This window comes from Pollachius pollachius (genome assembly GCF_949987615.1).
Source record: "Pollachius pollachius genome assembly, chromosome: 12".
NCBI classification, from domain to species: Eukaryota; Metazoa; Chordata; class Actinopteri; order Gadiformes; family Gadidae; genus Pollachius; species Pollachius pollachius.
Window position 1 is genome coordinate 1,116,140 of NC_136945.1, and position 11,934 is coordinate 1,128,073.

At 44.8% G+C, this 11,934-nt stretch overlaps 1 protein-coding gene across 1 annotated transcript; it reads right to left on the bottom strand.

Moving 5' to 3' along the window:
• Positions 1 to 958: 958 nt before the first annotated feature.
• Positions 959 to 11,721, bottom strand: optc (opticin; the record flags this gene model as incomplete). Its single annotated transcript, XM_079747606.1, is given in 8 exon segments — positions 959 to 1,126; positions 1,463 to 1,558; positions 6,672 to 6,874; positions 7,306 to 7,464; positions 7,552 to 7,720; positions 8,124 to 8,324; positions 11,543 to 11,697; positions 11,700 to 11,721. Coding segments are annotated over 8 exon segments (1,173 nt in total).
• Positions 11,722 to 11,934: the final 213 nt, after the last annotated feature.

The following is an 11,934-nucleotide window of genomic DNA, read 5'->3' on the forward strand; positions in this document are numbered from 1 at the left end:
TTCAGACACTTGATCATTAAAAAGGAAACGCTGTATCAGGATCATATTTGTCAAAACTCACTTTCCAATTTGTGAGTGATTGCCAACGGTTGGTAATCAGTAGAACTGATTTGGAGGCTTACTTTCAAGTTTCATGGGTCTCATTATTCAAGACATTAACAAAGCTTAGACAACTTTGGTCATGAGATGAAATGATTAACAAGTGCTGTATTGCCTCCTATTGTGTTTTTAATTAAAGAGACCAACAAGTCATCAAAAGGTATTTCTCCACCGTTTGTCTTCCAAATCCCAGCATGATGTTTTTACAACGTGATATTATGATGAAAGGTTAAACAATAAGCAGAACAGAGGGCTTGTTTGGTCTTTCACTACGTGTCCCGACTTTCAACTCTCTGACTAGCTGCTTCAATATCCGCCCTCATCATTGCTCCAAGATTGAAATGGTGCCAAATACAATTATTGAAGCAACTATATTTGTAGCCTGCAATACAATAGTATTGATGTTTAATACAACATGAAGTTTTTCTAGAGTTATGCTCGGATCAATTCCACAATGTCTGACTCATCTTCCTCTTTCCACCCTGTTCAGATCCTCCCATGACCCATAATGGCTCCCCCCTCCCTCCCTACCGTCACTCTGGCCATGCTAAATGACTCCCTCTCCCTCCCTCCCTCCCTCCCTCCTTACTGTCACTCACCCCATGCTAAATTCCCCCCCCCCCATTTCCCTCCCTCCTTACTGTCACTCACCCCACGTTAAATGACCCCCCCCTCCCTCCTTACTGTCACTCACGCCCTGCTAAATGACTCCCTCCCTTCTTTGCATTAATCTCAGCATGATTCATCATGGCTCAGACATAGCAGCATAAAAAAGGGAACATCAACACAATGTCTACATTGACCAATCATCCATTCCCGTCCCATCCTCCACACCCGGGTGGGCCCCCGCCTGGGGCCCTCAGCGGCCCCCCAGCGGCAGCCTCGGCAGGCAGGTGTAGGAGCTGGCGAACAGGTGGAGGTGGATTGGGTTGGCATCCAGCCGGATGTCCTCCAGGTGGGGGCGGCTGTAGCTGTGGTCCTGTGCGTTACAGAAAGTGTCCTCCTGCAGGCTCTGGATGTTGTTGCTCTACAGAGATGGAAGGAGGGAAAAGGAAAATAAGGAACCAATGAGAGGATCCTCAGGGATGACTGACGCAATACATTTTTACTTCAATACGGACATGTGCAAACAACCAATGCAGATATGTGAATGCTCCATGTGTATGAATTGGTAAGTCAATGATGTTTGTTTCATAATTGATCAGTGCATTGGTTTAAGTGGCATGATTCAATAGATAAGGTTTCTACGTTCCAGCGATGCTCTTTCCTTTATGTACCATGGCACAGTTGTTAAGTAGTGCGTGCAGCTTGTTCAATGTCCGTTTATCCTGTTTCTATTATTGCTCCAGGGTTTGTGTCCTACCTGTAGATGAAGTGCTCGAAGGCTCTCAGGCAGGGGTGTGGGAATATAACTCAGATGGTTGTTGGACAAATAAAGGAACTCTAGTTGGCTCATATCCTGAGGTTGAAACAGAAGAGACAAGGGAGAACAACAACATATGGTAAGACAGACATACATTCAGCAATACATCAAGTGGCCTGGAGAGGGTGCTGTTGGTTCTCATGTGGTAGGAACACAAGTGTAGGCCACTTTAACCCCATCCAGTGGCCTTTTCAGTTCCATTTGAAAGAATATGAAGGAAAACTAAATACGTTTGAGTTGCCCATAGAGTTGTACCTGTACCATAGTACCATAGTACCTGTACCATAGTACCTGCATGAGAGGCCAGAGGCGGTCTGAGGAGGTCTGTGGTCTGAGGAGGTCTGAGGGGGTCTGAGGGCGTCTGAGGAGGTCTGAGGAGGTCTGAGACGGTCTGAGGGGGTCTGTGGTCTGAGGAGGTCTGAGGAGGTCTGTGGAGGTCTGAGGGGGTCTGAGGAGGTCTGTGGTCTGAGGGGGTCTGAGGGGTCTGAGGGGGTCTGTGGAGGTCTGAGGAGGTCTGTGGAGGTCTGAGGAGGTCTGAGGGGGTCTGAGGAGGTCTGAGGGCGTCTGAGGAGGTCTGTGGTCTGAGGGGGTCTGAGGGGGTCTGAGGAGGTCTGAGGAGGTCTGAGGCGGTCTGAGGAGGTCTGTGGTCTGAGGGGGTCTGAGGGGGTCTGAGGAGGTCTGTGGTCTGAGGCGGTCTGAGGCGGTCTGTGGTCTGAGGCGGTCTGAGGCGGTCTGTGGTCTGAGGCGGTCTGAGGCGGTCTGTGGTCTGAGGCGGTCTGAGGCGGTCTGTGGTCTGAGGCGGTCTGAGGCGGTCTGTGGTCTGAGGCGGTCTGAGGAGGTCTGAGGAGGTCTGTGGTCTGAGGAGGTCTGAGGAGGTCTGAGGAGGTCTGAGGAGGTCTGAGGCGGTCTGTGGTCTGAGGAGGTCTGTGGTCTGAGGAGGTCTGAGGAGGTCTGAGGAGGTCTGAGGAGGTCTGAGGAGGTCTGAGGAGGTCTGAGGAGGTCTGAGGAGGTCTGAGGGGGTCTCAGGGGGAATGTATTTGACAGAAATAATTTCACATACATCTGCCTGCAAGCCACACTTCCATTGGTCACACCCACTACCCTTTCGACACCAGTGGGTTGTCATTGAGAGTCAGGCAATATTTGTTATTGACAAAGTCCCTCACTAAAAGGATCAATCCATGACCTTCACCAGCTTTGGAGTACATGTTGTATTGTGGATGGCTGATTCTTAAGAAGCAACCATAACCTAATAAACTGATCCCAGTTCTCCTACTGCCATTTGACAACAATTGGATTTTACAACATCTATATATGCCCGTGCGCACCAATTGTGTCTGAATCTTGCTGCAGAGTCCCATTCCGATGACATAGAGTATATCTAGGAAGCAATAACTTACTGCCGTTATCCTGTTAGCAACCCAGAAGGTCAACCGGCTGTCAGACACGGACATCAAGATCACCTGCTGCCAATGTGGAGCTCCACCCAAAGACACAGTGATTACCATGTTGATGATGCAAGAGGAAATCCATATGTAGCTTAGGTAACCGTATCTTATTGCTTTCTCCTGTTGTGATGTAGCCATATGTTAACCATTAGCCAGAGCTTGAACCCACAGGGGGTAGGATCAATCTTTTCTGGGTCGTAAAGAAGCAAAGAACCGTTACATACATCTGCTCAGCGAGAACCCAGGGACCTCTCACCATTACCTAAACCTTAAACCTTTCCTTAATGAGGACACAGCATTCCAACTTGGGCGCTCACTCTACACAGAGAAGCAAACAATAGTTAAAATATACCTAGTTAGTTCTAGCCTGGCTTTGCCAGACGAATTGGAGACTGTACTTAGTCTAGAACCTCTCTGTTCATTTTCCATTTCAAAAAGCTGAAACCACCGGGCGCAGAAAAAAATCTCTCTGGATCTAATTAGAAAAGCCTACAAAATAGTTCAACAGCTGTTGAGTGCTTCTATGCATTTTGAAGTCGCATCTGACCTAGAAACACTATCTCCTAAAGGAATTGCCAGTACAGGCCAGTTCAGGCAAGTACAGACCAGTGCAGGCCGGTATAGACCAGTACAGTCCAGTACAGGTCAATGTAGGACAGTGCAAGCCAGTGCAGGCCAGTACAGGCCTGAGAAGGCCAGTACAGGCCAGTGCAGACGAGTACAGGCCCGTACAGGCCAGTGCAGACTGGCACAGGCCAGTACAGGCCAATACAGGCCACCAAGGCTCTCCCACGTTGTTGCAAAGGAAGGGGGGATTCAGTTGGCTGACATCTGCAACCTCACCGCTAGATGCTGCTTAACACTAGACACTACACCTTTAAAACAATTGTGATCAGACAATGAGCGGCTATGCATATTTTTTAAATCAATAACAAACCGATACAAACAATGCACTCTCAATCTTTCACATTCATTGTTGAGTCATTAACCTTTAAAGTTTACTTTAAATTGTAATAAGTGGAGTGAATATATTTCCAAATGGTCGGTTGTATTTTTAAAAGCCTGCTCAACTGGGACTGGATTGGCTCCAGCTGTCATTTTTTGTTGACCACAAGATGCCGCCAAACAATCTTTTCCTATTATTGTCATTGTTCTCTGTCTTTCTGAACTGCCCTCCTGGTAACCAGTTCACCTGTTCCTCATTATCTCTGTCATGTGTCTTGTTAGCTTGTTACCCCAGAGTCTTAAACCCTGTTCTGTGGCATTGTCTTTGGTTGAGTCTTCAAAGTGTTCCCAATAAGTTTCAGTGTATTGCCTGTATATTCCTTGGATTGTTTTGACTGCTACTGAACTTGCCTGTTTTATAAACTCTGTTCCTCCATTTTGTGGATTCTGGTTTTTGGAGAGTTGCTTTTTTTTTGTTGCTTTTTTGCCTTTTTCTGCTCCTCCAGGGAGAAATAGCGTTGCAGACATTGCCATCTCATTCCATACAACGGATGCTGAAAGTGGTTGGGATCAGACAGCCCTTGTCACTGCTTTCCTCCATGGCCAATCTAATGCTTTGAAAGACTAGCTGACTGTAATGTCCTCTCCTCTGAGAGTCCTGAGCCGATGCAGTATGGGCGTACCCACCTCTCTCAGGCAGGGAGGGATCGCCGATGGAGGGAGAAGTGCTGAATCTATTCTGGTCCCTTCAGACGTTCTTACCCTTAGCTCCTGGGAACCAGTCCCATCCAGCTGAGGGAGGGCTGTGACGCTGGTGCAGGATTCTACCTTTCAGTAACCACCACCCCATTGGGAGAGCAGAGTCTCTCCTCTCAGGCATTGGTAGACTCCGGCGCTGATTTTCTTTTTCGCTGCTGGTCAGTCTTGCCCAGACACTAAAGATTCCCCCAACAATTCTCTGCCCTGGACGGCCAAAGTCTCAGTGACAGGAGAGTGACCTCCACCACTTCCCCGCTACGTCTTCATGTCGGGAACCATCAGGAGGAGATTCCTTTCCATTAAATAAATTCTCCAATTTGTGGTGGTCTAGGTTTGTCACTGGCTAAATCTCCACAGTCCTGACATTGATTGGATAACCGGGACATCTTCTGACCGTGATTATCAGTTGGATTTTGGCCTATGATCCACGTGTTTTTTTTTTTGTTTATTCTACTGGAATACTGTACATTTTCTGGAGTTTAAATTGCTCCTTACTTGAGTAATTCCTGTTCCTTGGTGGCTCAGATATTTGTCACTTGACTACCAATCCTGAGACCTAGGTCAAAGACCCCAGTCTGACACCAGAAGATGTTTCCATATGATTTAATTTTATTTCATCAATGTTGAGTATACTACCTCTTAAATGTTTGAGAGACGTTTGTAACAAACCATTTGATTTGATGGAACTCACAGCGGTTGTTATCATTATTATTTTATTTGTTTGACTCTGTGTTTAACGTAAAGGGCTGTTGGTTCTGTTGAATTTTTGTTACCTATTCCTTCTGATAACAAATAATTGTATATTACAAACCATAATTTACCTTTTAGTTTCTTTAGGGTTCTGTCCTGAGGAGAAAATTCTTGAAACTTTAAATTGAGCATTACCGATATTGAGTAATATGACAAAACATTGTCATATCATTTTTGGCAATATTGTCCATCCGTAATGACCTATTTTGTCCTCTACAGAAATCGTTCAATATGTCAAATATATTTCCCACCAATAGGGTCCTTTGAACTCTGGAAGGATTTCCCACACTAACACCCATTGGATAAGTCATAATCAGACTGTGTCAGCTCACAAGAGCCAATCAGGAGAGGCTTCCCTTTTAGGCGGAGCCTCAAACTTTGGAGGAACAGAACAATGCGCTCAATATTTATATATTTTTATAATTTTTTTATATCATTACATCATTTTTATAATTTAGCTTTCACTCTCCATACTGATCTCAGGTTCACTTAAGTGAAGCTTTTACTACATTAGAACAGAACATCTAACCATTTAACCTAAGTGAAGAAGTGCTCAAGTTCGATACGACAGCAACAAAATGTTGAATCAGCTTGATACACTGTTATAAAATATGACAGAGCATGAACTCAAATCCACAAGAAAGGCTTGAGGTGTTCTGATGAACATCTTTGCAAAAAAAACAAAAAGAAGCCAGATATTGTTTCCTTGTTTAACATAAATCTAAAGTTCAACCAAGGGAATTGTGATCACTGTATTTAGAAATTTAAAAGCCATATACTTGCTGAAGAACCATTCTTTCTTTTATTTTTTGGAAATCTTAAAACATATTGCTATGTTTAATGAGTGTCCTTGTGCCCTTCATGTAAACTGAGTATCCAGATTTATCTAGATATGTACATGTTACTGTTTACAACTTAGATATTCCTCTTGTTTAAACAGGGATTCATGGTGTGAGGTGGATTTTAAGTCATATTGTTTATGGAGAATCTGCGAAATGTTGCTATTAAAGCTTGGGATGGATCTCTGCTAGCAATTAAAGACATATGGCAGGCCTATAATTTTTGCCAATTAAACCAAATTTATTGAACAAATAAAACAAGTTTTTGAGAATGGGATTGGTAGCTGTTGCTAATTTCCTCTTCATCTTTTGATTATTTCCGACCCCGAGCCAGGACCCCAATGAACCTAGAAAAAAAAAAGAGGTGCATGTACAGAATTGTACATGGACCTCAATGCATGGGATTACCTTGAATCCTTCCGGATGCATCCCAGCAGAAGTCAGTTGGTTGTTGCGGACGTCGATGTGCCGCATGGTGACGGGAAGCCAGGGCAGGGCCTGTAGGAGGTTGTCAGACAGAACGATCTGCTCTAACTGTGGTGAACTCCGGAACACGTCCTGCTCCATGTCCGAGATCTGGTTCCCTGTAAGGTCGATTCCTTTCAGCTTGTCTATCAAATGGAGACAATGTTGCACATATTTTTATCTATATTTCATGTTTGAACTTTTTTTTTCCCCTACAGAGAGCGAGAGAACACGAGGGTTCAATCCATCGTCACCTGGACTCATATCTGGACATTCCCTTGCCGCTCAGGGACAGACAGATCAGTGGATCCCTCAAAGGAAATAAATCAACCCCACTAACACTCAATGTTAGCATGGATGTTTTCAGTGGCATGAGAGCTCCATTCATGAAGGTGTTGACCGGTAAAACATGGGAGCTCTGAGACTCACCCAAATGTCTGTTTCTACAGGAGTACTTTAGAATATATAACAGAACATGTTGATTTATACAATAACACTATAAATAAACACAAATAATGACAACAGTGACCACAATGATGGCATTAAGAATACTAAGTCTTAATGTTCTCTGTCTTACTCAGGTTGATAAAATCTGTGTTCCTGACATGCTGGATCTTGTTGAAGCGACCGTAGAAGTGGGTGGTGTCCTTGGGGAGGGGTGGGATTGTCTTCAGGTCCGAGTCATCGCAGTACACACTTCCACTCAAACACACACACAGCAGGCAGGTGGGCATGCCTTCAGACGGAGTACAGCATTGGTTCAGCTGAAGTGGAGACACAAACCTATGAAGTGCATCACTTTGTGTTGTGTGTCCAGACTCACCCAGGCCGGTTTCGGGCCCGAAGAGGCCGGGTCCCTTGAAGTCCAGTGGGACCGGAGCAGGGGCCAGGGACGGAGCAGCTGGGGCCCCGTCCTCCTCAGAGGGCTCAGAGGGCCATTGAGCTTGTGGAGGGTCTTCCGGTTGTGGAGGAGCCAGTGTACCAACCTCCATCTTCTCTCCACCCAGACAGTCACAAGAAAGATTTGGAAGTCAAATTACAATTAAACAGATCTATTTAAAGTAAATATGTGTACTCGATAACTCACTCTCCCAGTTCATCCAAAAGTCAAGGTGCACTTTTCAGAGAGTAAACACTTATAATACAAATATTCTGATAGTACTTCACATTTAATGATGTAAAAATGCGTGACATAATGCAAGTGTTTCCCGGTCAAGGTTAATGTTAAAGGGGAATAATCAAGGGTACCAATTCACTGATTATACTGTATATATTTGTTTATTTTTTAATATAATTTTCTATTAAACAGAACTGTAATACACACAAATAACTGCTTCAAGCATGTTATTGACCTGTCTCTATTTCCCTCGGCTAAACGGCGGTGGACACTCTTACCTCTTGGTCCAGGTCATCATAGTCGTAACTCTCTCCAAAGCCATTGGGGTCTAGGTTGTCCCAGTCCGGCGCATTGTTCAGGTCATAGTCGTCCCCTTCGATGTCCCCAACACTCGGTCGGGGGATCAGGAGGATGAGGAGCGCGGTCAGAGGAACCACGAGGGGGTGCAGAGCCATCATTTTGTCATGCGTTGAAGGTACCTGTCAGCAGAACATGGAATGAGAGTCGTCTTAACGTGCTTCACTCTGACCTGGCTGGTCCGGGGTTAAGGTACAAGTTTTCTGTGAACTCACAAAATGATTTCCGTACCCTCACATCGAAGTATACGCCAAACTATTAGGTGAATAGCACGATTAGGAAGGGTATGAATGAATTGTGCACCGATCTTCTTCCATGGGTGTTTAGTCTTTTTTCTCCTAAAGCTGCACAAAGCGGCGCTTCAAAAAGAACGCACCCCTTTTTTCGGGCGTACTAGCCCACACCGGCGCCGACTAGACGCCATTGTTCTATTCCCTAGTGTCGCCGCCCCTGAAAAAGCGTTTTTTTAAAGCTGTTCGGTACATGCCGGCTTGATACAAGGTCCTGCACATATGGAGATTGTTGATGCACTAGGTTAATAATTCCACAATGCAAAAGGAATGAGCAATGAAAGCAGTGGTGTAGTCTATTTTATATATATGCTGTGATGATTCCCTCCCAGCCTCGCACCCACCTCGTGTGTGGCGCTTATTGGGTGTCGCACCACACTCCCTATCGCAGGGGTCTACAACCCGCTGCATGGATTTAAGAGTGCAACGCTTATCAACACTCATGGAAAGCTGAATAGGCTTATCAGTTTTAATAATATGAACAAATAGAACACAAAAATGACAAGTTGTCCTTTTGTGTATATAGTAGCAATAGCACCTGCTAAACAAGGTCAAAATCTACTCAAAATAATTTGATGAACTGTTTACAACCATGGCTAACCAATGCATAGGAAGGAGATGAAAGGAGATTAATGTTCCACTGTTTCAATTGCTCTAATTATAGCTTTAACTGTTGTTATCTAACGTACACTACAGTAATTGAATTGTGTAAAAGTCTGAAATTACTTCACCTTAAAAATGACCATGAATTAGCTATACTCTCATTTGCATAGTAATTAACTTTATGAATGTATTAAATTGTGTATGCCCACTGCATGATGACTGACATTTACCTAACTTTCTTTCCCTCCACTCCAACCAAGGTTTTTAAATTGACACTCAGTCCGAAAGGTTGGTCAGGGGTCCTCGTCTAAAAGTAACAAGGAGATATACAGTGGGATCAAAACATTGTCTTCTGTTGACTACTTGTTATGTGGTATGCACATTAATATAGGGGGACTGGACACACACACACACACACACACACACACACACACACACACACACACACACACACACACACACACACACACACACACACACACACACACACACTTTTCTGTTGTGTCTTTGCTAGTCACCGTAGCTCTGGTAGTGGCGTCTGCTGCTGCAGGGTCAACCGAACGGCAGCAGTAGATTTTGGGCTTATAACTAGCTAAAACACTGAAATAGTCTAGTATGCTTTTCATATTATAATGTTGGATGTCATTGTAGCATGTAGCCTGGGACTCTTTAAGTGTTTGTGTTGTGTTTTTTTTTTATCGTTGTAACCAGTTGATTTAACTGTAAACTTTCAATCTGTGTGGGTGGCCAATCACAGTGCGAGAGGGAGGGGCTTGGCCCGCCAACTAACATGCAGAGATGCAGGGGGAGCTTCGCGCTTCAACAGAGACAGGGCAGAGCGTGAGCGCGCAGGGGGAATTTTATGAATGGTGAATGTAGGAGATAACTTCCCCTGCTAAAAGTATTTTATTGCAGTTATACCCAGACGGTATTTGCGAAAAATAAAAACTGAAGTAAAAGTTCTGTCACAAAACGATTGATACGTATCCGTGCACATTTTTAAGTGGGTATACGGAAATCGTTCAGCGTTCCTAGTGGGTATACGGCGTATACCTGCGTATCACGTAGACTACACCACTGAATGAAAGTAAATAAAGCGTGTTAAGTGACTAAACCGTAAACAAAGTGCCCGACAGTACATAAAGTAACTATGAATTAATGTGACTATCGTTGTAAGCACAAACAGAGGATCATAGGCATCAGGGCCATATATGTAGTCATTTCATCAATATAGGATTAGTTTTGTAGGTGATAATTACTTTAACATATTTGAAAATGAAAATATATGCATTGATCAGTGCTTTTAGACCTGTTTCCAATGGCTTTGTTTGTGCGAAAGAACGGGCTGCGTTCAATGAAATCAAAGCCAAAACGGATTGAGCCTTCTTTTTATGTCGACGATTGAGCCCCGTTTATAAACAACCCTTCCGGGTTTTGTCCGTTGGCTTGTGTCGATACGTCAAGTGTCGATACATCATCTGTAAGCGCAGGACCCCGAGTCGATCTGGTACCCACACCGGCTTTAGGCTCTATACCTCTACCTGCTTCATTGGCATCTACTATTGAAGATTTCAATTTCATTTAAAGATTTTGCTCAGATACTATTACGGGTCAACAAGTATAACTTAAATTCCAAAAAAATGTTTTATCAACTTTTATTACTTATTCACTTTCTCTTCTTAATCTCGACTCCTTTTGGCTGATTAAACATAGAGTATATGGTGGAATGTATCCTGGCATATCATTGTAAGAGAGCGGTTAAAAAGATGTTGACCTTTGTGTCATAGTAAAGGATTTTAGGAATAAACAAACGTAATACCTAGAATGTAACACCTAAGCACATCGGTCTACTTTATTAGCAATCAGCTCCCTTTGTCTACTTTAGTGGCCCATAAACAGCTGTATGTTAGAGTCAACAAGGACGTTCCTAAGAACAGATGGGAGCATACACACACACACACACACACACACACACACACACACACACATGAACACAAACATCAAGGGACTGGGTCCCCCTGGGGCCCTGGGTGGACCGGGGTCCACCCAGGGCCCCGGTCCACCCAGGGACCGTGTCCCCCCAGGGCTTGGATCAGACCGGGCCCCGGTCCCCCAAGGGACTGGGTCCACACAGGGCCCGGGTCTGTTCAGGTCCTGGGTGTGTTCAGGTCCCGGCCCCCCCAGGGACTGGTTCCACCCAGGGCCCGGGTCTGTTCAGGCCCCGGGCAACCCAGGTACATCATCACAAAGAAACACATTGTTCCACAAGCCGCCTTGATGATGAACCGCCTTAAACCTCCTCTTTGTGGAGAACGGTCCATCTGTCAACTTGTAATGCAAAGCAATAACCTGCACAGAATCGAATTACAGGCAGAGAAGGGATTCAAGGGGAACCAGAAACCGACCCCCATCAGGATCAAAGCCAAGCCCAGGGTCGCGGTACTCACAGACTCGGTTCTTCTGCGTCTTGCTCTTTGTCCTTGCGGGTCCTTGGTTCCTCGGTGTGGGGAGCGGTCAGACGGTTTCCCAGGGGAGGAATTTACTAGTTGCTTCCTTGGCCACACTGATAGGTGTCTGAGCGGTAAAGCCAGGTCATTATGGGAGGACAGTGAGGCTCCGTGGTCATTGTGGGAGGGAGGAAAGTTAGGCTCCGTCTCTCTGCTTCGCTGTTCCATTCAACACACACATAGGAAGGGACCAAAGCATCACCGTCCTTACCTCCAGGGTATATCTGTACATCGTTGATTAAGACAATGTAAATATATAAAGAATAATAAAAGACGATGATTTAGTTGATAAAAGATGATTTAGTTGAAAGGGAGGTGTGTTGACATGGAGT